Below are 26,505 nucleotides of genomic sequence, written 5' to 3'. Positions count from 1 at the left end.
ACCCCAGCAAACTGCTCGGAGCAACAACAACTTGCATTTATATAGCATCTTTTACACAGTAAAACATCCCCAAGGCACTTCAGAGGAGCATTATCAGACAAAATTTGACACCGAGCCACATAAGGAGACATTCAGACAGGTCAAAGAGGTAGGTTTTAAGAAGCCTCTTAAAAGGAGGAGAGAGCGGGTGGAGAGGTTTTGGGAGGGAATTCCAGAATTTAGGGCCTAGGCAGCGGAAGGCATGGCCGCCAATGGTAGAGCAAAGGAAAGCGGGGATGCGCAAGAGGCCAGAGTTGGAGGAATGCAGAGATCTTGGAGGGTTGTAGGGCTGGAGGAGGTAATGCAAAGCTCAGAGGAGGTGGCTAATTGAGCCCATATGTATTTGCCAGTACTGTACCTGTGTACTCCTGATTGAGGGTGAGCCTGTACCAGTGATTCGAGCAGGCACTGGACTCCCAGCAAGGACTGGTGACAGTGATTGTCTGAACCTCACTGACTGCACTTCCCAATGTCCAGTTCCCCAAGGTCAGGATCTAAAATTGTAAAATCAAACAGGTGCTAAAATAAAGCTAGCAACAAACGTCAAATAAAGGAGAATGATACTCTTTTATTCATAGAATTAAATGAAGAAAAACTCATCATAATAGGAAGGATATATTGGCCTCGGAGGGGGTGCAGCTCAGATTCACCAGAATGATACTGGAACTGACAAGGTTAAACGATGAGGACATGTTGCATAGACTAGGCTCATATTCTGGTTTGTTGGATGAGATACTGGATGGTACCTGGCAATTATGGAACTTCCCTAAAACAAGACCTCATTGGGTTTATGAAAGGAGGGATGGAAATTCGGGGCAGGGGAAGGGAAACAACAAGTAACCGGAAAAGCAAAGATCATTTTTTGCATCAATCCTTTATAATCTTCTTACAATCCTCAGTATAATGGCAGTGCTGTTAATATATTTTACTTTTTAACAATGATATGTGTAGGTAGAGAACAGGCTAACTTCTAATCTGGATTTATTTGTTTTCAGTAATCAACAGTAATTTTTTGGAGTGAGCCTTTAGCTCAGGGGTAGGATTCCTACCTCCAAGTCAGAAGGTAAAGGGTTCAAGTCCCACTCCAGATAGTCCTGGCAAGTGGAGACTAAACCTTGGCTTCTAAATACTGGGTTGACATCCAACAGGGGACTTGCATCTGGGCAGAGTGACCACTAGCTCAGTGATAGGATTCCTGCCTCTGAATCAGAAGGTGAAGGGTTTGAGCCCCACTCCAGACAGTCCTGGCAAGTAGAAACCAGAGCACTGGCTCTGAATTCTGGGGTGTTGTAGAGTGGAGGGACTCAGGCCCAATGGGTGAAGGTGCCCCCCCCCCCCACCATTGTAAGGGTTAGGTGGGCCTCTTTATCCTCGATTGCAGCCCACCCAGGAGAAGCTTCTCTGAAGATAAAAACTGTGAGAAAGGCATTGGGAAACCACCTCAGCTCCTCTTCCTGAGTGAGTGGCTGAAGAATCTGCCCCCCGGGGGCAGAATTCAACAGGTGGACAGACCGTAACTTTTGACCTATCCGATAAAGGACAGAAAAAGACCAGTTGGTTTATCGTGCCTCTCCCCTCTTGGCAGGGTGTAACTTCTGCACAACATCACCTGCCCTCGCACCCACCCACCCCCCACACACCCCAGTCATGTGATCTCCTGGGCCAGGCAAGAAAACAGAGACATTTCAGCAGCAGAAGCGGGGAAACCATATTGTCATCACTGTGTGGATCATCCGCCCATTATAAAACCCGGCAGGTTTACATTTCCATCCTGGCGCTCCCCACTGACAAGCTGGGGAATGACACGACTCAGTAGCAGTGAAACACACAGTAAATGGGGGGATCCCAGGTTTGATCTTGTGTTCTGTGCTGAGTTATCATATCTCAGCCAGGGATGGGAGGGGCGTCCCTGGAATTGGTTTTCAGGACCTCTCGGGTAGGCGATTGTCTCTGCCAGATTACTTCCCCAGCGGTGATGGTGAGAATGACCCCCTCTCCCCCACCCCATATTTTCTGTTCCCGTTACCTCCTCAATCTGACTACCTTCCAGAAAGGGAGCTGCGCTAATGGGAATTAGAAATTCGGGACTGACCTGTTTCTCGTGGACAACTTTGGAATGTGATCTGATGCTCTGGGCTTCGCTGACAGCGTCTCCTGTCTGTTGTTCTGTGTAGGAGCTGCTCTCCCTGTACATACCGACTTCAACAAAGGAAGACTCAGTGTTTTCCTGCAGCACCACTTCAGTGTAATATCTGTGGAGTCAAAAAAATACACAGTTTGTGGTCAGTCTTCAAAGAATTAAAAACAAAACTCAGGCAAAGTACGGGAGCTCATTCTGCACTAGAAAAATGAAAGGTCTGAAAGGCCTACGTTTACACTGCACTTCATCACACCTCGCAGTGACGTCTCAAAGTGCTTTACACTGACTGTTGTTTTGTAGGCAAACGTATCAGCCATCTTGCACACAGCAAGATCCCAGTAACAGCGATGAGATGAATGGCCAGTTAATGTTTTTGGTGGTGTTGATTGAGGGAGGAATGTTGGCCAGGACACCGGGAGAACTCCCTGCTCCTCTTCGAATAGTGCCATAGGATCTTTAAAATCGGCCTGAACTGAATGTCTCATTCAAAGGAAGGTTCATGTTTCAACACTGCTTATGGTTCCCCTTTAGACCCTGATTGGCCTGCTGTGTAGGAGCTGCTCTCCCTGCCCACACCAACTTCCAGTGTTGGTTTCTGCTTCAGGTTTCAATGTTCACACTTTTTCTTTTTGACCCCTTTAACGGTCTAAACATCCTTCCAAAAATAGAAACTATTTCACGGGTGATTCAACGAGCAGGGATATGGCGGAGGGTTATTTTTACCACCCCCCCCCCCCCCCCCCCAAGGGCAGTAATCTGATGGTGCGCACCACCCTCCGTGATAGAACCCGCCCCATTTTCATTTCCACTCATTTCATTGGGTGATCCGTTCCGCCAGATTACCTCCGAGACGGCAAGATTGAAAACTATCGCAGTGGGTTCGGCTCCATCAATCAGAACAATAGATGTGGGAGCGCATTTCTAAGTTCAGCTGGATTCTCCTGGAGCACAGGTTTGTGTGCTGGTATTGCACATTGGGTCCTTAATCAAGGCTGAGGGGGTGCTGCATTGTCGGAGGTGCCGTCTTTCAGATTAGACGTTAAACCTGTTCAAGTGGATGTAAAGAAAAATCCCATGGCACTATTCGAAGAGGAGCAGAGAGTTTCCCAGTGTCCTGGCCAACATTTATTGCTCAAAGTAAAACCGACCTAGAGCCAAAGCACAGGAGGCGGCCATTTGGCCCTGTGTGTCTGTGCCAGCTCTTTGCTAGAGCAATCTAAAACTAATCCTGCTGCCCGGGTCTCTCCATGGTGCAACAACCCTCTGCATAAAGAAATTTCTCCCAACCTCTCTTCTCCCTCTCTTAGTGCCAATCGTAAATTGATGATTCCTTGGCCGTGAATTTCCTCAAAGCTGTTCCCGCTCTACTATTCTAACTTTGCCGGAAATGCGGCTGAAACCAATTGTACCCTCAAACGGGGGTTTCCATTGACTGTTGATCCAGTGCCTCCAGTTTCCACCCCCGCAAACAGTGAAAAACAGCCCCTCTGTGTTTACATAAAGTCAAGAGTTAAGTGCCCCAAAAGGTGATCTTTTGGGCTGCTGTACCCCAGTAAATTTAATTCACCATCATTTGATGGGGTGATTTTGACGATACTGCTGGTAATTTTAGCCTAACCTGTCCAGTGGGAAACTGATGGGATCAGATTGGCTACCCGATTACCACTACGCCCGATTTGACTTTCCACTGAAGTCAATGGAGAATAAAATCGGGTGGGGCGTAAATCGGGTGGGGCGTAAATCGGGTGGGGCGTAAATCGGGTGGGGCGTAAATCGGGTGGGGCGTAAATCGGGTGGGGCGTAAATCGGGTGGGGCGTAAATCGGGTGGGGCGTAAATCGGGTGGGGCGTAAATCGGGTGGGGCGTAAATCGGGTGGGGCGTAAATCGGGTGGGGCGTAAATCGGGTGGGGCGTAAATCGGGTGGGGCGTAAATCGGGTGGGGCGTAAATCGGGTGGGGCGTAAATCGGGTGGGGCGTAAATCGGGTGGGGCGTAAATCGGGTGGGGCGTAAATCGGGTGGGGCGTAAATCGGGTGGGGCGTAAATCGGGTGGGGCGTAAATCGGGTGGGGCGTAAATCGGGTGGGGCGTAAATCGGGTGGGGCGTAAATCGGGTGGGGCGTAAATCGGGTGGGGCGTAAATCGGGTGGGGCGTAAATCGGGTGGGGCGTAAATCGGGTGGGGCGTAAATCGGGTGGGGCGTAAATCGGGTGGGGCGTAAATCGGGTGGGGCGTAAATCAGACAGGTGAGGTTAAAATTATCCCCACTCACTTACTCACGCGACTTACTGAGGTGCTGTATTAAAATGCCCCTACACCGTGATGATTTTCATTCATTTTGTTTTCTTATTAATTCATGAATATTAGAACATAAGAAATAGGAGCAGGAGTAGGCTATACAGCCCCTCAAGCCTGCTCCACCATTCAATCAGACCATGGCTGATCTTTGACCTCAATTCCACTTTCCTGCCCGATCCCCATATCCCTTGATTCCCCTAGAGTCCAAAAATCTATCGAACTCAGCCTTGAACATATTCAACGACTCAGCATCCACAGCCCTCTGGGGTAGAGAATTCCAAAGATTTACAGCCCTCTGAGTGAAAAAATTCCTCCTCATCTCAGTCTTAAATGGCCGACCTCTTATCTTGAGACTATGCCCCCTAGTTCTAGACTCTCCAGCCAGGGGAAACAATCTCTCAGCATCTACCCTGTCAAGCCCTCTCAGGATCTTTTATGTTTCAATGAGATACCTCTCATTCTTCTAAACTCCAGCGAGTATAGGCCCATTCTACACCATCTCTCCTCTTGGACAACCCTCTCATCCCGGGAATCAATCTAGTGAACCTTCCTTAGATAAGGAGATCAAAACTGTACACAGTACTCCAGGTGAGGTCTCGCCAAAGCCCTGTACAATTGTAGTAAGACTTCCTTACTCTTGTACTCCAACCCCCTTGCAATAAAGGCCAACATGCCATTTGCCTTCCTAATTGCTTGCTGTACCTGCATGCTAACATTTTGTGTTTCTTGTACGAGGACACTCAAATCTATCTGAACACCAACATTTAATAGTTTCTCACCATTTTAAAAATATTCTGTTTTTCTATTCTTCCTACCAAAGTGAATAACCTCACATTTCCCCATATTATATTCCATCTGCTACCTTCTTGCCCACTCACTTAACCTGTCTATATCCCTTTACAGACTCTTTGTGTCCTCCTCACAGCTAACTTTCCCACCTAGCTTTGTATCGTCAGTAAACTTGGATACATTGCACTCGGTCCCTTCATCTACATTCATTAATATAGATTGTAAATATCTGAGGCCCAAGCACCGATCCTTATAGCACCCCACTAGTTACAGCCTGTCAACCTGAAAATGACCCATTTATCCCTACTCTCTGTTTTCTGTCCGTTAACCAATCCCCTATCCATGCTAATATATTACCCCCATAAGACCTCAGTAACTGCCTCATGACTCACTTGTATGCTATTGGATCTTTTTTGCTTATTAAATCAGTCCTGGTTTCAGTTTTCCATTGAACAGTATCAATTTCATCATCAATAAACAACCATGTGAAGCAGTTAGTAATAATTTTTAAAATAATTTCATTATCTAAGATACAAAACTTGGGCGGTAGTATTACATTTATCCCAGAGGCAAAGCCACAGTGGATGCATGACTCTGCCTAAGGGGTAAGTTTATGGCATGGAGAAATTTCTAGTTAAATATGTTTTGTTGATTCAGTTCATTTTACCATCTCTAATTTCTCCTTCTGGTAATGAGTTTGTCCCTTAGTACCCTCAATAGAATTTCAGGGCCACTATTTTCAAATGAACTTCAATTTCCTACTTCCCAAATTTAATTTCAAAGTAAATTTAATGTTAATACATAAATTTTCAATTAAACATGTAAATTACACATGTAAATTTATTATATGTAAGGCACATATGTAAATTTTCAATTGACTGCATGAATGACACGTAAATTGTCAATTGCATACATAAATTACACATGTAAATTTTCAATTAAATATGTAAATTATGCACCCAAATGTGCGATTATATATGCAAATTACAGATGCAAATTTGAACTAAATATGTAAATCATACACAAATGTTCGAGTATATATGCAAATTCCACATGTAAATTTTTCAATTACATGTGTAAATTTGCAATTATATATGTAAAATAAATATTGTTAGGTGAAGATTTGGTCAGGTGGAAACTTACTCTTTCCCTTTCTGAAACTGCAGAGTGTCAGAATCATGTCTAGCAGAGTAACTCCAGTACTGCCTTCTGCCATCGGCAACCTTGACCTAGGAAATGATGCAGAGACAGAACATGAAGAGCTCTCAATAAGTGTTTGACAGCATATAAAAAGAGCCACTACTTTTTACTTTTAAAAAGTATTTAAATTGATTTTCATATTATTAATCCAAAATTGAACCTGATCCATATTTTAAGTATCCAGGTTTGATGCTGTGTCTTATATTGGGCACATAAAACTCCAACTTGGTTTTACCAAATAGCTATAATTCTTCATCAAATAATAGTGTAGCAAAATTCTTCTCAATGACTCGTATATTATAAGATGATTCCTCACTAGAATGCGGAAGAATACTATGGGAAGATTAAGACTGATTCTATTCTCCCTCTTCATCACCCTTACGAGCACTGAGGTAGTGCAGCTGTTTCATTTCTTCATTTTCCATCAGATTCTGTACTCAAAGCGCAGGTCGTTGATGGTGGAGAATTCATATAGTATCTCATTTCTGGCATCAAGAAATGACAGACGGAATGTAAACCTCCTCTGTCAACCTGGTTCAGTTGGAAGTACTCCTGCCTCTGAGTAAGAAGGGTTGGGTTCAAGTCCCCTTCCATAAAGAAAAAAGGACATGCATTTGTATAGCACTTTTCATGACCTCAGGATATCCCAAACCACTTTACAGTCAATTAAGTACTTTTGAAGTGTAGTCACTGTTGTAATTTAAGAAATGCAGTAGCCAATTTGCACACAGTAAGCTCCCACAAACAGCAATGAGATAAATGACCAGATAGTCTGATTTTGCTGCTGGTAGAGGGATAAATATTAGCCAGGACACCGGGGAGAACTCCCCTGCTGTTCTTCGAATAGTGCCGTGGGATCTTTTGCATCCACCTGAGAGGGCAGGCAAGGCTTTGGTTTAATGACTCATGAAAAAGGCAGCACCTCCAACAGTGCAGCACTCCCTCCGTATTGTACTGAAGTGGCAGCCTAGATTATGTACTCAAGTTTCTGGAGTGGGACTTGAACCCATAACCTTCATAACTCAGAGGCAAGAGTGCTACCCACTGTGCCACAGCTAACATCTAGTCTGTAGGATATGCTCAATTTATTATTAAATAACTCTGGGGTAGGTGGACCAACCCAGCTGGGAGCGCCACTCAATGGGAGGTCAGAGGATCAGTGTTGCAATGAGGTAATCCTACCTCTGACTAATGCTTCCTTGGAGTCTGGATCCCTGCTGGGAGTGCAGGATCAGTGAATCTATCCCTTTGCTAAAAAAAAGCTTTTTCTTTTTTAACGTGCTCCAGTCTCTGGAGTGGGGCTTGAACACATGACCTTCTGACTCAGAGGTGAGAGTGCTACCACTGAGTCACAGCTGACACATTCCAGGACTTGAGTACATCACCTAGGCTGCCCCTTCAGTGTAGTACTGAGGGAGTGTTGTGTTGTTGGAGGTGAGGTCCATCAGATGGGCCATTAAATCAAGACCCTGTCTGTGTGACATAGATGGGTGTAAAAGATCCCATACACTATTTGAAGGAGCATATTGAGGTCCCTTAGTGACATGATCAATATTCCTCCCTCCACCAATACCATCAAAAACAGAATAACTGATTATTTGTCACATTGCTGTTTGTGGGACAATGCTGTGCATAAATTGGCTGCGGATTTTACCCACATAACAGTGGGTTCACTGTGAATGTGTTGTGTTTTGGATGTCCTGGGAGATGAGATTAGGCGCTGTACAAATGCAAGTTCTTTCTTCTTTCTTTTCTTCCTTAACATTGCGCCTCAATGTCAACTTCAGAAGAGACCTCATAGTCCATCAGTCCTCCTCATGGCCTCTCATTGTAAAATTATCAGCAAATCCACCTGAATTCCTTCTTTAATCCTAATTTTAAATGATATCTCCTTGTTCTTGAATCCTTTAATGAGAGTAAACAATTCGTGTGCATCAGCTTTATTGATCCACTTCCTATCTTTGGAAACTTTTATTGGGTCAAATCTAAGTTCCCTTTTTTCCAAAGAAACTGAGACCAGCCTCCTTCATCTGATCTTGCTGCCAGATCCCAAATCCCATCAAGTCCTGCCTTACCCCTGTGTGCTGACAGTCTCCAGCCCCACACCACTTGCTTCCAGATTCTGGCTACCACCCAGTGCTCTCCATAGCTCTCAGAACCATTCTGTAGTACATTTCTCTCTGAAATTCTCTTTCTTGGCAATTGGAGATTGAAACCCAATGGATACCAAAGGCCACTAAATCCCTTATTTGCCATTAAGGGATTATATTGTTTTAAAACTTATTTTCCCAAATAATAGTTTCGATCAGGACTCCCAAGGCCAAACCTGTTTCAACTCCACTCCTAACCCTTTACTAGGTTGGAAACAGTCTTCTAAAGGTTAACGCACTTCGTTGAATGGTATCATAGAGTTTATAGCTCTTCAACTGCACTGGTCTAACCCCATATTCCCGCTCTTGCCCATCCTCAGAGCTGATGTTGTTTCCAGGTGCACAGTTCTACTCCTCATCACTGTCATCTTTCACATTGATAAAATCTCCACACTCGCCAATATGTACCTTGTTATGTTAAGCCCACATAAAAGATAGTGGCTAGCTGAATCAGTAAACGTTAAAGTACAATTACAAGTGTTTGTTTACATACCTTGTCTTGAGGGAGTCCGGTTAAGCTGAAATAAAGTGCAAATCTATCTCTCCCTCGGATGTAGAAACGGTAATTGTCAGTCTCTGGAGCAACAAAGAACCCACTTAAACGTGTAACAGATGGAATCCATGGTGTGGGGGATTTATACAAAGCCTCATCAGTCCAAGACACTGAATACCCTGAAGTACTTTCATTGTAGTTTGGTAAGTCATTCAGGGTGCCACTTTGCCATGTTTCTACCTTCAAGCCTCTTCCCCCTAAACCAATAGGAAATTGACTCAATGAATATGTGCAAGTATAAATCGACACAGTTGTTTTGTTCCCCACCACTGGCAATTCTACTAATAAAATGGTGATTGTCACTGGAACACCATGAATGTGACTATGTTTTGAAACAAATCTACCAAGTTATTTTGGAAGGGTCACTGGAGCCTGCCTGTGTGATTTAGACCTAAATAGGTTTTTGTATCAAAAAATATCAGCCTTACCTGCAAGTTTCCTGTTTGACCGCTGTAAGGACATGAGATTTTAATCACTGGACAAGTATAATGCTGTACCAGAATTACATGGAATTACATAGAACATACAATGCAGAAATGGGCCATTCGGCCCAACTGGTCTATGCCAGTGTTAATGCACCACACGAGTCTCCTTCCACCGTACTTCATCTAACCCATCAGTATATCCTTCTATTACTTTCTCCCTCGCATACTTATCTAGCTTCCCCTTAAAGGTATCTATGCTATTCGCCTCAACTACGCCACATTCCAACAAGTTCCACATTCCAACCACTCTCTGAGTAAAGAAATTTCTCCTGAATTCTTTATTGGATTTATTAATGACTATCTTATATTTATGGCCCCTGGTTTTGGACTCCCCCACAAGTGGAAACATCCTCTCTACATCTACCCTATAAAATCCTTTCATAATTTTAAAGACCTCCATCAGGTCACCCTCAGCCTTCTCTTTTCGAGAGAATACTGTTATATATGCCTGCTCAAGATGGAGTCCACGGAACTCTGAATGAAAGTATTGTGGAAGCTACTGAACTTTTGAACTGAAGCTAACCCTTAATTGGGTTATGCTTGTGTGAGCTAATCATCTAATTGAGGATGTGGTCTTGATGGTACAGGTATCAAGAGTTCTTAATTGGCCCTGTCTGCCTGTTGAAGTTGAGGATGAGGTGTAAAGTTGCATATTAGTTTCTCCTTATATGGAATTGCTTTGAACTCTTTTGGGATAATCAGTAATGGATAGATGTGTCAATAGACATTCACCTGGGACCTTAGGGATGAAAAAGAGAGATTTTGAGCTGCTCCAACAAATACCGCCCCCCCCCCCCCAACTCCCGGGAGCATGCATGCAAGTTAGAATTGGTCCAGTTTAGCAGACTCTTTGGTGTCTCCCAGATTGGTAATGTATGATCTGATCTTTTTAGTCTATTGAAGATAACTTATTCACAGGACTTTATTCTATGGTCTGTTTTACTGTTGAATCTGTGACTTGCCATTAAAGTAAATCAAAAAGGATTATGTTGTGGAGCGACTTCATTCAGAGTTCTTGGCTCAGTGGGAGCACTTTCCCCTTTCAGTCAGAAGTTCATGAGTTCAAGAGCCACTCCAGAGACTTGAGCATATGATCTAGGCTGAGGGAAGGCTGCATGGTGGATGAGATGTTAAACTGAGGCCCTGTCTGCCTGTTGAGGTGGACTCAAAAGATCCTACATGTGTGTTGAGACATGGGAAGGAAAGAGTTAAGTTGAAAGTGAGCAGAAAGGACAGTTGGGACATATGATAATACCTGCGTGATTAAATTAGCAGAAGACAAAGGCCCTGATCATCTCAGCAATTGATTAAATTAGCAGAAGATAAAGGCCCTGATCATCTCAGCAATTGATTAAATTAGCAGAAGATAAAGGCCCTGATCACCTCAGTAATTGATTAAATTAGCAGCTTGAAAACTCATTTACCACAGGCCGAAACTGGGAGCGGCTGAGACTGCTGAGGGTAGCACAAACAGAAAAGAGGGTGATGCACCATATAAGGCAATGCACAAACTTATAACCAATCATGGAGCTAAGGGAAATATAAGCAGGAGATTTGAATATATAAAAAGGGATGATTCGATTAAAGCTATGGTACGGTCTGAAGAGCTCGTGCCTAGGCTCGACTGTATCCTGCTTATCGCATTGTAGCATTGATATAAAGGCAAGACAAGAAATAAGGACCGAGTCTGTCTATCATTTTACCCGACGGATTTAACTTCATTGGCGAGCCAGCCACGGACTGCACTTGAACAGTCGCGACAAAAACACAAAACTGGCGATGGTCGAGACCAGACTGAAGTGAAGCCTGAATCAGCGGACCTGACTGCAGGCGGGGACAGATTCCGGACATAGACTTCTTCCAACCCATCAACCAACCCACGGACAGATGACCAACAAGGGGCAGCAGTAAACCACGTACATTTGTGAGTATAATCCGGGAGTGGGGGATAAATAGTTATTATTTAGAAAGTTGTATAGCCCTATAAAGTGACAGTGGACGGGAAACCACTGTACCAGTTATACAGACCTCAACCTCTATAGGTACCACAGAAAGGGGAGGTTGTTGTAAAGGGTAATTAAAAGGAGACTGACCACCTCCAAATAAGCCGAATCCAAGAAGGAAAGAGCAACACCATCAGGATGACTGACAAAAATGTAGAAAGGGTAGAGAAGAAGAATAGCAATGGCTGGATGCCATGGGCTAAAGAATGGATGATTGTAGGGTCAACCTCTTCGATAATGACAAAACGAACAACCCGTATGAGGGATTCACAGTAAAATGTGAGGATAGAAACATAAAAGAGAAAAAGGAAAAAATTAGACAGGTTATGATGCAAATTGCTGTAAATTTAAACGATCGATATGCCAAATATAAAGAACAGTGTGATAAGCAGGCTGAACAGAATAAACAACAAGTTAAAATAGAGAGCCTGAACAATGCACTAGGGGCTGTCCAAGCAGAAAGGAAATGCGCCAGGAAATGACCCAGTTGAGGGCCCAACTACATAACTCGACGGAAGCATTGATTAAAACACAGGGGAAATTGGATGATATTAAAATAGCCTATCGAGAGTTGTGAGATGTATCCCCGGAAAATAAGGATAGAGAAGGAGTAAGGAGATGGAGGGAGCAAAAAAGGACCAGGAAAAGCGAGCAACAATAAAAAACTGCAAATCCGAGTAGCGGCATTATCACTTGGGAAAGAGGAGGTAGACTCAGAAACAGAGGAGGATGATAGCGATGTCACTGGGTGGGTCCCAGGAGCGCAGAAAAAGGCCAGGAGGCATGGTGGAGAGAGCGAGGAGGATGAGGGTGTCTCACTGCCATCAAGAGCAACTAGCAGGCAACATGACTCGGTCTCGGAGTAGACTCGATGGGGAGGGGAGAGCGCATCCAGCACCCGTCACGACAAAATGGGTCCGGACTGGAGGAAGCACGGATGTGACGGGGCAGACCGTTTACCGGTACGATGCCTGACAGGTCAACAGAGACCTGACTCTCACAGAGCAATGTGCGGTTGAGAACAGATACCCCAGTATGACGTGATGGGGACCCCACCTAAGTGCTAAATAAAGTACGGTCGCTGCAGCAAAACCATGCCCCGATGGACAAAGACACTTGTCGATTGATTCAAGCCGCATTACCCCCGAGTGTGGTATTGGCAGGTGTCTTCTCCACCAGACCAGACTTCCCAGCACATGACGCCCGGACAGCGCTGATGTGCGAAGAGGTTGGGTATTGGGTACTGGCGGATATGGGAAAGATGCTAGACCACAAACCACGGGATGAGCACCCAACTCAGTGCCTGAGGATTTTTTTTGGAGGTGTAAAATCAGAATCGGGGACAGAACCAACGTGTGGAGCTCCATGGGAATGATCCCACGTTTTGGAGCTTGGTGATTAACAAGTATAAAAACATCGTTAACCCGGCGTGCAAGCACACACTCCACCAATATGCCATGGAATTGACTGCAACACAGCCTGACCAAGGATAGGAGAGAACATTAAGGCCTCCCTCCTGGCATGGTACGAGTTCAAGCAGGACCTGAAGCCCTCAAACGGCCCAGAAAAGATTGGCAGCCGTTGTGACCAATGAGGGCGCACGGGGAAAAGTCTGTTATAATTGTGGCAAACAAGTGCATTTTTCAAAAGAATGCAGCCAGCAGAAGGTCTGTGGCAACTCAGGACATGTAAGAGGACAGCGCTGGGTGAAAAGGCGAGGAGCATATGGCCAGGGACCCAAGCAGAAAGGGAAATCTGAACTCTCAGTCCCACCTCTCCCGGACGAGCAAAACCAATTCCTTGATGTTATTAGGATGCCCCAGTGTATGGTGGAGAAAGGGGGGTACTGCTGTAAAGGCTTTAACCATAACCCCTTTAAAAAGGAATGACGGGGCCCGGCCTCCATTGCCACTGTGAGTTGGCTCAACTTTGACAGGGAAGGTAGACCACGTGTCCCAGCCTTGGTATGAGGCCTTCATGGCGACTTTTTAGTGGACACAGGAGCTGCCTGTTTGACTACTCACTATAAAGACCTTCCGCCTAGTGGGAGGTGTCTCCAACTTATGGGGGTAAAGGAGACGACAGTTCCCTCCAGCTGAAAATTGGAGATGCGGAATTTGAGTTGCCATTATGCGGGGATATGAGGGGTTAATTCTGGGATCAGACGGGATTAGAAAGGGGAGATTAATTATTGATGTTGCAAACCATATGATTTGGCAAAAACGAGGATTCTGCACTGCAGAGGGTAAACCGCTCGTGCACCATCCAGAATTGCAGATGATTTGCGATATAGCGCGGGAGTGACCAGGGCAAACTGCTCTTTGTAAAGTGGAGGCGGGTGCTAGCACGGAGGGAGATCACAACAATTTAGCTGACCAATTAGCAAGAGAGGCCGCTTTGGTTAGAGATTCATGGGTTCCTCCGGAGGGGAAGCCGGTGGCCACAGCCAAAAGGACTCCGATAGTATTAGACATGAAGGCCTGCGAGGACACAGACCATAACATTGTAATGGCCAAGCGTGCCATCCAGCAGAGTAACGACCTTCCACTTTCCTTTGCACCAAGCAAAGATTCACTCGTCCTACACAGAGAGGTCTTGTATTATGAGAATGACCAACACCTGACGTGGGTCACGCCCCTGTGTTTGAGGAAAGAATTGATATTGTATCTGCACCAAATTGGAGGACATGCCTCTGCTTCACGGGTCATGGAGATATTGCACAGTTGCTCTTGGTGGCCGAAAATGCACTCGGATGTGTAACATCACTTAAGCCTCTGTCTCATCTGTGCCCAGATGAAACCAACCCCTGCAAAGCACAAGGTCCCAATGGGAACCTCCCACTTAAACAATGGTCCATGGGAAACATTGCAGATTGATTATACCTGACTATTGCCCATAGCCAGAGGTGGGTTATCGATATGTTCACCAGATGGATCGAGGCCTTCCCTGTCTGAAAAAATGATGCAGCCACCATGGCTAAGATTCTGTGGGAACAAAATTTTTACCCGATGTGGTTTTCCAAAGCAAATAGAGAATGATAACGGATCACATTTCATGGTGGATGTGATGACACATCTGTGCTGCTTGGTTGGAGTGGAACAACATGCCCATGTCCCTAACCAGCCAGAGTCCAGTGGGATGGTCGAGCAGTTCAACCACATGCTGAAAGTGGGACTTAAAAAAGCTATTATGAAAGGAACAGACGATTTGGTCAAGACTAGTACGGACTGGGTCACAGTCTTGCCTGGTATCCTGATGGCTGTCAGAGCCACACCAGTCAGCTCAACGGGCCGTTGCCCATTTGAATTTATGATAAGGAGGCAGATGCAGATTTCCCAACTAACGGGAGTGCCAATCCCTATCACCACCCGCCAGGCACATGACCAGTTCCTTCAGAATTTACGTCAGACACTTGAGTCTGCATTGCTATGGGCAGTGGAAAACATGGGCGTGGCTCACCCCTTAATACCTCTAAGGACAGCCACCCCACCCGACGAGCCATCTATTCAATAGGTGACCAAGTCATGCTCAAAATTTTTTTAAAAGAGTGGGGTGTATGGGAGGCTAGTTGGGAAGGTCTATATGAAATTATGGATAAATTAGGAGAAACCAATCTGAAATTGGAAATTCAAAAACGCAGAAAGAAAACACAATATACATGGTATCATGGTGACCAATGTAAGCCCTACAAAAAGGGCCCGGAAAAGAAAAACAAATAAGAACAAATATAACATTTGGTCTTCATGTATTACAGGTAGACCATGAAGAGGCTCATCCTATTGATGATACCAGCTCTGGCCACCGCCACAAGCCCAATGCCCCAACCAGACCATTGTAAAGTGGAAAAATACAATGGAAACAGGAAAGTGGGCAAGGGTACCCGAATAATGGAAGGCGGCTTGGGAGTTCAATTAAAATGTACTTGTAATACAACTGGCAATGACAACAGCATAGAATGGATTAGACTCGATGATAAACCGCCAATGAAACACCCCCTCGGAATTCTGGGAGTCCCATACCATGGCGATTTGGAAACCCTCAGAGGGGAGACTAATAGTGCCATTTTAATACAGACATTAAACTGGCCAAGGATTTGGCAACGGAATGTGGAAAAGAGTAAAAAGGGGATACTCTGCGAAACTACGGGAAGAGATTGAAAAGGGAGCAACGTCATGACGCTAGACACGAGGAAGAAAACGAGATTACGAGAGAAGGAAAGGAAAAAGGTAAAGAAAAAAACGGATGCCCGAAATTAGAGGACAACTCGAGTAAAAATGGACTGGTAGCAATTGAATTGGGGACTGCACTGTATAATGATGTGCCCTTTGAAACTAAACCAGTTGTGCTAAATATGAATTTAAATATACATGGGGACTTATGTGAAAGGAATTATTCACAAATAATAGGTAAGATGACAGGAGAATTAGTGAAGGGACCACTAGTTAAAAATAAGGAGACTAGGCCTGAGGAAAAGGGTGAGAAGATAAATAAAAGGAGGAAGCAAGATCTAGCAGGATGGCTAGGGAGAGGAGCTACAGCAGGGCTCGCAGGGGTAAATCGGATGGACACATAGAAAACATGGGGGAGCATGATGAACTGATGAGAAGACAATTAAAAGGATTATTGTTAAACATGAACAAACAAGAAGGGGACAATCTGAGGGAACACCAGACACTACTGTCCAACGAGGCATTGGTGAGAAATCTTGGGGGGGATCCAAGACACGATAAATGAATTAATAGAGGTGAATAATGAGGCTAATAAAAACCAGAATCTTACTAGAGGTATCATGTGCAGCCTGTATGCAGGATTTATGATAATCGGGGTCCAGAAAGGCCTAGATGACAGAGAGAAACCATATTCCATCGTTTATCCATGAAGAACAATTAAGGAAGTGGTTCAAAGGGACTGGGGACTTTGATCCTAACATGATGTGTCAAATGGGGATGGCATTCTTAGCTCCCTGAATAGAGGGCGAAAAGAATATAATCCTGGTGGTACTGGTCTTGCCCTTACTGGGGAAGAACGGAAGCCAACCCTGGAAGGTGTACCAGGTAGAATTGATAGGAGTAATTGAGGATTTGGGAATTGGGCTGGTACATAAGCAATACATGGAGTATCTGTGCCATTTGATAAAGAACAATGGTACATGGACCGCAGCAGACATGGAGTGCTGTACCCTGAAAGAGACGATCTGGACCTGCAGGTGTGATATAGTGAGACAACACACTATTCCAGCTTGTGGATTCACGTTAGATGAATCAATCACCAAACTGCAAGATGAGTTTCGAACTATGGGAGAAAGGAAGAATGAACATAGCACACAAAGGTAAAGGAAATTATTATGTAACAACCACGGCAGCTAGCATGATGGTGGGAACAACCAAATGCCCTGTCATACAGACGACGTTTTGCATGCGGAAGGAAATATAAAAATAGGAGGCAAGACCCTCGTTCCTGTCCACCATTACAATGTGACAAACCTGCAAATAATGATGCCGCTGGAAGACGAAGCTATGCGGGCCATCCCACACATCAGGCATTACATACCTCTGTAGTTACTTAGTCTGAAATCCACAATCTACAGAACTAGAACCTCTCAGAAACATATCGTGCACATGTTACAAGATAATAAGAAGATGGAGGCAGGGATGAAGGAGTTGGGAAATTATGAATGGTGGGAGATCGCCACCAGTGTAGAACTACATCCTTGGGCAAGGCTGCTCCAGATGGGGCTAGTAGTTGTTCAGCTAATAATGTTAGTAACATTGGTGATAGCCTTATGCATAGTAAGGAAAAAGATCAGAGGTAGAAAAGCAGAGTTCTGACGAAAGGACTTTGACCTGAAACATTAACACTGTTCCTTTCTTCACAGATGCTGTCCCACGTACTGAGCTTCTCCAGCATTTTCTGTTTTTATTTCAGACTTCCAGCATTTGCAGTATTTTGCTTTTGAAAGAGGTAGAAAGAATGGGGAAGGAGGAAAGAATAACAAGACCAGTAAAGCAAGCTTGGCAGAAGAAAGAGAGGGGGCAAAAAAAGTAGTGAGTGTTGAGACATGGGAAGGAAGGAGTTAAGTTGAAAATGAGCTGAGAGGACAGTTGGCACACATGATAATGTGTCTGTGATTAAATTAGCAGAAGATAAAGGCCCTGATCATCTCAATAATTGATTAAATTAGCAGAAGATAAAGGCCCTGATCATCTCAGCAATTGATTAAATTAGCAGAAGATAAAGGCCCTGATCATCTCAGCAATTGATTAAATTAGCAGAAGATAAAGGCCCTGATCATCTCAGCAATTGATTAAGTTAGAAGATAAAGGCCCTGATCATCTCAGCAATTGATTAAATTAGCAGAAGATAAAGGCCCTGATCATCTCAGCAATTGTTTAAATTAGCAGAAGATAAAGGCCCTGATCATCTCAGCAATTGATTAAATTAGCAGAAGATAAAGGCCCTGATAATCTCAGCAATTGTTTAAATTAGAAGATAAAGGCCCTGATCATCTCAGCAATTGTTTAAATTAGCAGAAGATAAAGGCCCTGATCATCTCAGCAATTGATTAAATTAGCAGAAGATAAAGGCCCTGATCATCTCAATAATTGATTAAATTAGCAGAAGATAAAGGCCCTGATCATCTCAGCAATTGATTAAATTAGCAGAAGATAAAGGCCCTGATCATCTCAGCAATTGTTTAAATTAGCAGAAGATAAAGGCCCTGATCATCTCAATAATTGATTAAATTAGCAGAAGATAAAGGCCCTGATCATCTCAGCAATTGTTTAAATTAGCAGAAGATAAAGGCCCTGATCATCTCAGCAATTGTTTAAATTAGCAGAAGATAAAGGCCCTGATCATCTCAGCAATTGATTAAATTAGCAGAAGATAAAGGCCCTGATCATCTCAGCAATTGATTAAATTAGCAGAAGATAAAGGCCCTGATCATCTCAATAATTGATTAAATTAGCAGAAGATAAAGGCCCTGATCATCTCAGCAATTGTTTAAATTAGCAGAAGATAAAGGCCCTGATCATCTCAGCAATTGTTTAAATTAGCAGAAGATAAAGGCCCTGATCATCTCAGCAATTGTTTAAATTAGCAGAAGATAAAGGCCCTGATCATCTCAATAATTGATTAAATTAGCAGAAGATAAAGGCCCTGATCATCTCAGCAATTGTTTAAATTAGCAGAAGATAAAGGCCCTGATCATCTCAATAATTGATTAAATTAGCAGCTTGAAAACTCATTTACCACAGGCCGAAACTGGGAGCGGCTGAGACTGCTGAGGGTAGCACAAACAGAAAAGAGGGTGATGCACCATATAAGGCAATGCACAAACTTATAACCAATCATGGAGCTAAGGGAAATAAGCAGGAGATTTGAATATATAAAAAGGGATGATTCGATTAAAGCTATGGTACGGTCTGAAGAGCTCGTGCCTAGGCTTGACTGTATCCTCCTTATCGCACTGTAGCATTGATATAAAGGCAAGACAAGAAACAAGGACCGAGTCTATCTATCATTTTACCCGACGGATTTAACTTCATTTAAATTCAGGGCACCCTCCATTCATCCCTCAATCATGCCATCAAAACAGATTATCTGGTCATTTATTTCATTGCTGTTTGTGGGAACTTGCTGTGTGCAACTTAGCTGTTGCGTTACCCTATATTACAACAGTAACTACACTTCAAAAAGTACTTCATTGACTGTGAAGCACTTTGGGACATCCTGAGAATTACATACAATATACAGCACAAAAACAGGCCATTCCGTCCAACTGGTCTATGCCGGTGTTTATGCTCCACATGAGCCTCCTCCCATCCCTCTTCATCTCACCCTATCAGCATATCCTTCTATTCCTTTCTCCCTCATGTATGTAGTTTCCCCTTAAATATATCTATGCTATTCGTCTCAACTAATCCTTGTGGTAGCAAGTTTCACATTCTAACCACTCCCTGGGTAAAGAAGTTTCTCCTGAATTCCCTATTGGATTTAATAGTGAATGTGCAGGGTGTTCTATAAATGCAAGTTGTTAATGTGCTGCTGTTTGAATTAGTATTTTGTAATGAGAATATTAGTGAAGAACAATGGCCACATGCTCCTGCTGGGTGAGGTACAGATCCAGTGCCAACTGTCCCTGTATAATGTAATATTAGAGAAGCACAGTTAAACCCCAGGGAGAATGGGTATATGCTGCCACACCTGCCCCACTGGTTTAGTTTGACATTGTCGGGTCCAGCCTGCAGCATTACCTTGTCTAGTAACATGAGGGTTCCACTGATGGAAAATATGTGCAAATTACTCATAGATAAGGGTAATAATACAAATTCACACTCCCAGTGCAGAGCTTAATGCAAGGGGAGCTGCTTCATTCATAATTCATGATATGGTGATGAAGTTCCACATCTGGAGTACGGGTTTGTAAAATTACCCCTTTGGTGTTTCCTGCATTCATCCACCATAAGTTATTATTGACGATAAGTTAATCCAAGTCCAATTAGGTTTTCAATAGTTGATTTAACCACCTAAATTAACCAAAGAAGAGATCGCTCACCCATAACAGTTACCAGGGAGTAAATAGCAGCACATTTTCTATTACAGAAAATGGCATTTTACAGAGGAGATTCAAGAGGCTAGAAATGGTTGTTAGGTTAGCTTCGGTCCATTTGGGTAGGGTATTTGAGTTAGATAGGTTAGGGAGGACCAGGGGACGTGAATATAAGTTATGTAATCATAGAACTAGGTTAGATTTCAAGAGGTATTTCTTCGCAGAGAGAGTCGTCGGCCTACAGAAGAAGTTGTCAGCTCATGCAGTGAGTGCGGATTCGCTGCACTCATTCAAAAGGGAGCTGAACGAGTTGGTGAGTGTGGCCACCATCACTTGTATAGAAGGCGAGTATTAGGGGGACGTGTCTCTCCATCACTGCGGACTCCTCGAACTTATTCGATCACCTTTGAGGGTTTATTCCTCAATTGGCCTAAGGATTTGTTCGGTCACATTGTATGGCTGATGGATGGGGTCAGGTGGTACATACGTTGCACACTATGGGGCAGGGGCAGTAGACCAGCTGGTCTTTTCCTTCCTTCATTTCTTTATTTTCGTATTTTTATAACTTGCTCAGGGAGGTGTTCAAGACATATGCCTCCATCTTTGATACTGGCATGAAGCTCCAATTCCAGAGCCTCCAGAAAAAAATGGGTTGAGGTTGGTGGACAACAGATTTCTTTCTGAAAAGTCGCAATTGCAATCTCTTGCAGTGAAAAAACTTACATTAAATTTCATTAATTGTTTTAGAACCTTACAAAGAAAAAAATGTGCTTAACCACCAGAGTTTGGAGCAAGTAGCGGATAGATCCCCACAGAGAGACGGTAAACGGTAGCATGACTGAGGAATTGTGACAACAGACACCTTGTTGTGTGTACTGGATAACGTGACATCGTAAGTGTTTCCATTGGCATACTCCTGTCTTTTCAGAAGGCAGATTAAAAATTGCCGTAATGAGATAAAGCTGATTGTAAACCAACAACCTGGTTTATTTTATATAGACTACACAAATGAACAGAATACAGTTTTAACATCAAGATTTAATCATCTCCCAATCACTCCTTGTACCATACCAGACAGCCCTTCCTCTATTATAGGCTATGATGTGGAAATGCCGGTGATGGACTGGGGTTGACAACCAACAGAGTACCCTTTGTCGTCCAGTACTTCCCCGGAGCGGAGAAACTACGCCATGTTCTCCGCAGCCTTCAACATGTCATCAATGAGGACAAACACCTCGCTATGGCCATCCCCACACCTCCACTACTCGCCTTTAAACAGCCACCCAACCTCAAACAGACCATCGTTCGCAGCAAACTACCTAGCTTTCAAGAGAACAGCGTCCACGACGCCACACAACCCTGCCACGGTAACCTCTGCAAGACATGCCAGATCATCGACACAGATACCACCATCACACGAGATGACACCACCCACCAGGTGCATGGTTCATACTCCTGTGACTCAGCCAACGTTGTCTACCTCATACGTTGCAGGAAAGGATGCCCCAGAGCATGGTACATTGGCGAGACCATGCAGACGCTGCGACAACGGATGAACGGACACCGCGCAACAATCGCCAAACAGGAGGGTTCCCTCCCAGTCGGGGAACACTTCAGCAGTCATGGACATTCATCCACCGACCTTCGGGTAAGCGTACTCCAAGGCGGCCTTCGAGACACACGACAACGCAAAATCGTCGAGCAGAAATTGATAGCCAAGTTCCGCACCCATGAGGACGGCCTCAACCGGGATCTTGGGTTCATGTCACGCTACACGTTACCCCACCAGCGAACAAATGTTATCTGTTTTTAATATAATGGGTCATTTGCTGGCTCTCTCTGCCTTCCGGATGTTTCTGCCTCTCTCTGTGTTTTTTTTTCTCTGTTTTTTTTCCCTGTTTGTTTTTTTGTTGAATGTGTATTCGGAGGTTCTGCAGGTAACACCTCTCTGTCTGAACACGGTGATTGCCTTGGCAACGGGCAGTTGCAGGGGCAGTCTGTAAACACCATGTATTATTGTTCAATATGTATAAATGCGTAGGCTTCAAGGAGATCTTGAAACATTTGCCTGAGGAAGGAGAAAATCTCCGAAAGCTTGTGAATTTAAAATAAAATTGCTGGACTATAACTTGGTGTTGTAAAATTGTTTACTATTATAGGCTAAACATATTTACAAGTCAGCTGTCCCTGAACTAACTGACACTAACCTTTGGTTACAAACAGTATTGGTTCATTCTGCCACACTCGAGAGTCTGTGTGTGTTTCTGACTGACCCAAAATAGTTTGGGGGGGGGGGGGGGGGAGGTAGAATATACTGTAACAGTAAGAGCACAATAGAATAGATCTATTCTAGGATACCAAACAAATGAATTAAGTTGAAATAACTAGCAAGTTGCATGTCACATTGAATTTCTAACACATTGCCCTGTATATGCATAATCCTATCCATTATCATTAACTAAAGCCTTTATATATATATAGCATTCGATACCAGCTGAACATATGATCTAATGACTGTCTAACATAGTTTCTAAATTCAAATATTAAAAGAAAATTATAAATTAAAAAGAAAATAAACGTCACCTGGAAAAACTGTTCTGGTAAGATTGATTTCTTTTGGGATCCGGCAGATTATTTGAGTTGTACTGATACTTAGAGTCTCGCAGCTCTGACCTGTATAAAACATGGAAAAAACAAAATATAGAAACCAAAAACAGAAGAATGGCTTTAGTTCTATGTATAGTGTGAACACGGTCTGTTTTGTTAAGTGAAAGCAATTTTTTTTTAAACTGATCACAGATGACAGGTTTACTGCAAGAGACCAGGACAAAGCAGCCCGCTTGATTGGCACCCCATCCACCACCCTAAACATTCACTCCCTTCACCACCGGTGCACAGTGGCTGCAGTGTGTACCATCCACAGGATGCACTGCAGCAACTCGCCAAGGCTTCTTCGACAGCACCTCCCAAACCCGCGACCTCTACCACCTAGAAGGACAAGAGCAGCAGGCACATGGGAACACCACCACCTGCACGTTCCCCTCCAAGTCACACACCATCCCGACTTGGAAATATATCGCCGTTCCTTCATTGTCGCTGGGTCAAAATCCTGGAACTCCCTTCCTAACAGCACTGTGGGAGAACCTTCACCACACGGACTGCAGTGGTTCAAGAAGGCGGCTCACCACCACCACCTTCTCGAGGGCAATTAGGGATGGGCAATAAATGCTGGCCTCGCCAGCGACGCCCACACCCCATGAACGAATAAAAAAAAAAGACCTTGGCCTAAATTTTAACTATTTAAAATAACGGGGGTGGGGGGGGGGGGGGGGGGGGGGTCAATAAGCCGGTGGGAAACTGGCAAAAATCTTTGGTGCGGTTTCCCGAGCGATCGCAACTCAACTGAAGCCACTTAACACAATTTCCAGGTTTCACATCCTCAAGTTGCGCAGCGGGCGGACTGCACACTTGCATGGTGCATTGAAAGCTCACTATTTAAAGGGCCACTCCACCAATGCATTTTGAAGGAGAAAGGAGGCAAAAATGAGCAAGGAACATCCCAGAGCCAAGCCAGCACCTAGGTTCTCTGACGCCACCCTGGAGACATTGCTGGGGGCAGTGAGAAACAGGAGGGAGGGTCCTATATCCACCGGATAGGAGGAAGAAACCCGATTCAGTCACTAAGAAGGCATGGCTGGAGGTGGCAGAACAGGTGAGCAACAAGAGCACGGTGCCCCGGTCGTGGCTGCAATGCAGGAAGGGATTTAGTGACCTAACCAGATCAGAAAAAGTGAGTACAGTTACTGATTCACCTGCATTCTGTAGTGAACATCCCCCCATCTCCACCCCACCCCCCCGCCCACACTGCCCTGCAAAGCCTACTCCATCACATCACTCCTCACACCCATTTAACGCTCAGTTTCAAGTTACCATCACTTTCTGTGCACTTCTTCAACCCCCCCCATTTGTGCATTCAGCTCTCCCACTCACCCCAATCCTGATGCAATGTGATCAATCTGTCATCCTGACCCAAAGCAATGCATCTATCGGGTGACCATGTCACTCTCAATCACTCACATGTCTGTACTTTCTCCCCTTGTAGGAGAAGAGAGCGCAAAATGCAAGGGAGATGGCGAGCACTGGAGGGGGACCTCCACAAATCGTGGCCCTCATAGAGGCGGAGGAGGAGGTGTGGAGATAAGTCGGATTGTGGAGTGCCTGGTCATCAGGAATGCCGAGACTGGCTCCCCGCAAACGTCTGGTGACAGAACTTTAACATCCCTCACACACAACATGGATTGATGTTATCAATGATTGATCTGTTGCACACCTCAGTATGCTCATTGCAACATTACTTCTGCAATATTGCTGTTTGTTCTCTTCCAGGGGTGTTATGGACTGAAGATCTGAACAGGGGCGATTCCTCAGAGGAGTTCCCTGCCTCTGAGGGTGCACCGTCACATCTTAGTAAGCCATCCCTAGCACAGATACTCACACCTCAGTGGGTCCTATTAGAGAGGTAGTGGGGTTGTCACCTGGTGAGTCAAATCACACAAGTGAGCACGAGCAGACACTGTTGGCAGGGGCAGTGGTGGAGAGTCCATGTCGGTCAGCGCACTCCTCTCCAAGCTCTGCTCAGCTTGGCACAGATGCTGAACCCAGGGGCCATCCTCGAGAAGGGAAATGGTGGATGTACTGGAGCAACTTTGCAAGGTAGTCCAACTCCATCGCTAGTGGAATGGTGGCGCAGGTAAGTGCGGGAATGTCTGCGATGGAGAGAATGGCAGTCTCCGTTGAGCTTCAAGCATGGTTCACAAATGAGTCCATTCAGGCCATGACAATTCACCCGCTACATTAGCAGGGCCTTACAAGGCATCACTCATGTCCTCCAAACTGATGTCCAGCAGTGGTGGGAGTAATGTGGCCCTGGCCCAGGGGAGGGATGATGGCGAAAGGGGACATGAAAGTGGGGATGCCACTCAAAGCGCTCCCACATCTCACCTATTCCCCCCCTCAACCAGTACCTGCAATGCTTCCTCCTCTCCAGATGGCCGAGTCTAGCCCTGCACAGGTGCCCCTCACAGGCTTCAAAACCCAGAGGCCGAAAGCATCTAAGCAGTCCAGGCATGAATCTGAGCAACCTGCTACTACCTCTGCTGCAGCCATAGGGGATGCAGTAGAAAGAGAAAATGGAAGGTATTGTAATCAACCAAGGGTAGGCACAAGGCTGTCTGTTTTTTCATTTATATTTGGTTTTTGTTAAATTCACATTAAATGTTCTGATTCTCACCACCACTGCCGCGACTTGCCCATTCTTGAGTCCCTCTTGTGAAAGCGCCCTTTCATGTGCTTTATCATGAACAGCGAGACTTGATGCCACCCATTGGGCGGGTTTACAATGTGTGTATGTGTAGTTGCAGGACTGTTCGGTGCAACCTGTGGGGGGCAGTGGGGGGAGGTGGTGTTGGTGGTGGTGGTCATTCCAGGTGGTCTGGGTACTTGACTATCATCACTTCGCAGATCTCCTTACGAGAATCTATCAAATATGAGTGACTCCCTGGTATGACTAGCAGCCAGGTGAGATGCTGCTCTGCCAATGGTTCGCTCATCATCTCCCTCCCCCTCCCCCTCTTCTTCAATGTTGACGGCAGGTGTGGACACTTCTGGAGCTCATGGGACCTCATCCATTGGTAACCCTCTCTGTTGAGCGATGTTGTGCAGGACGCAACACACGATTATTACTCTACACACCCTCGCTGGTGAGTACTGAAGGGCTCCCCCAGATTGATCCAGGCACCTGAAGCGCATCTTCAACATTCCTATGGCTTGTTCTATGACAGACCTGGTGGTGATGTGACTGTCACTGTACCGCTTCTGTGCCTCATTGGTGGGGTTCCTCACAGGTGTCATAAGTCACATCTGCAGGGGGTATCCCTTGTCTCCAGGGAGCCAGCCCTTAAGTCTGTCTTGTGTGTGGAAGAGGGCCGGGATGCTGGATTCGTGCAGAATGAAGGAATCAGGGCAGCTGCCTGGGAATTTGGCACACACCTGCAGAAACCTCTTCCGGTGGTCGCAAACCAGCTGGGCATTGATGGAGTGATATCCCTTTTTGGTTGATGAACATTCCAGGCTCATGTGGAGGTGCTCAGATTGCTACGTGTGTGCAATCAATTGCGCCCTGCACCTGTGGGACGCCAGCCTGAGAGTGGAAACTCACTGCCCTCTCAGTCTGGCTGATGTTGTCGATGGGGATGTTGACGTAGTGGGATGCCCCGGCAAACAAGCCATCTGTGACCCC

At 44.9% G+C, this 26,505-nt stretch overlaps 1 protein-coding gene across 1 annotated transcript in view; it reads right to left on the bottom strand.

The window, feature by feature from the left end:
• Positions 1-26,505, bottom strand: part of LOC137308707 (fibrocystin-L-like) — a 196,161-nt gene that overhangs the window by 145,844 nt on the left and 23,812 nt on the right. Inside the window, exons 12-16 of the mRNA XM_067977269.1 lie at positions 22,791-22,880; positions 9,109-9,365; positions 6,409-6,494; positions 2,132-2,291; positions 398-533 (exon numbers count right to left, since the gene is read on the bottom strand). Of these exons, the coding sequence (XP_067833370.1) occupies positions 398-533; positions 2,132-2,291; positions 6,409-6,494; positions 9,109-9,365; positions 22,791-22,880 (729 nt within the window). The remainder of the gene's footprint in view (positions 1-397; positions 534-2,131; positions 2,292-6,408; positions 6,495-9,108; positions 9,366-22,790; positions 22,881-26,505) is intronic.

Source organism: Heptranchias perlo, chromosome 3 (genome assembly GCF_035084215.1).
Source record: "Heptranchias perlo isolate sHepPer1 chromosome 3, sHepPer1.hap1, whole genome shotgun sequence".
NCBI classification, from domain to species: Eukaryota; Metazoa; Chordata; class Chondrichthyes; order Hexanchiformes; family Hexanchidae; genus Heptranchias; species Heptranchias perlo.
Note: the sequence above shows the minus strand (reverse complement) of the source record. Positions and strands in the feature narration are given on the sequence as shown.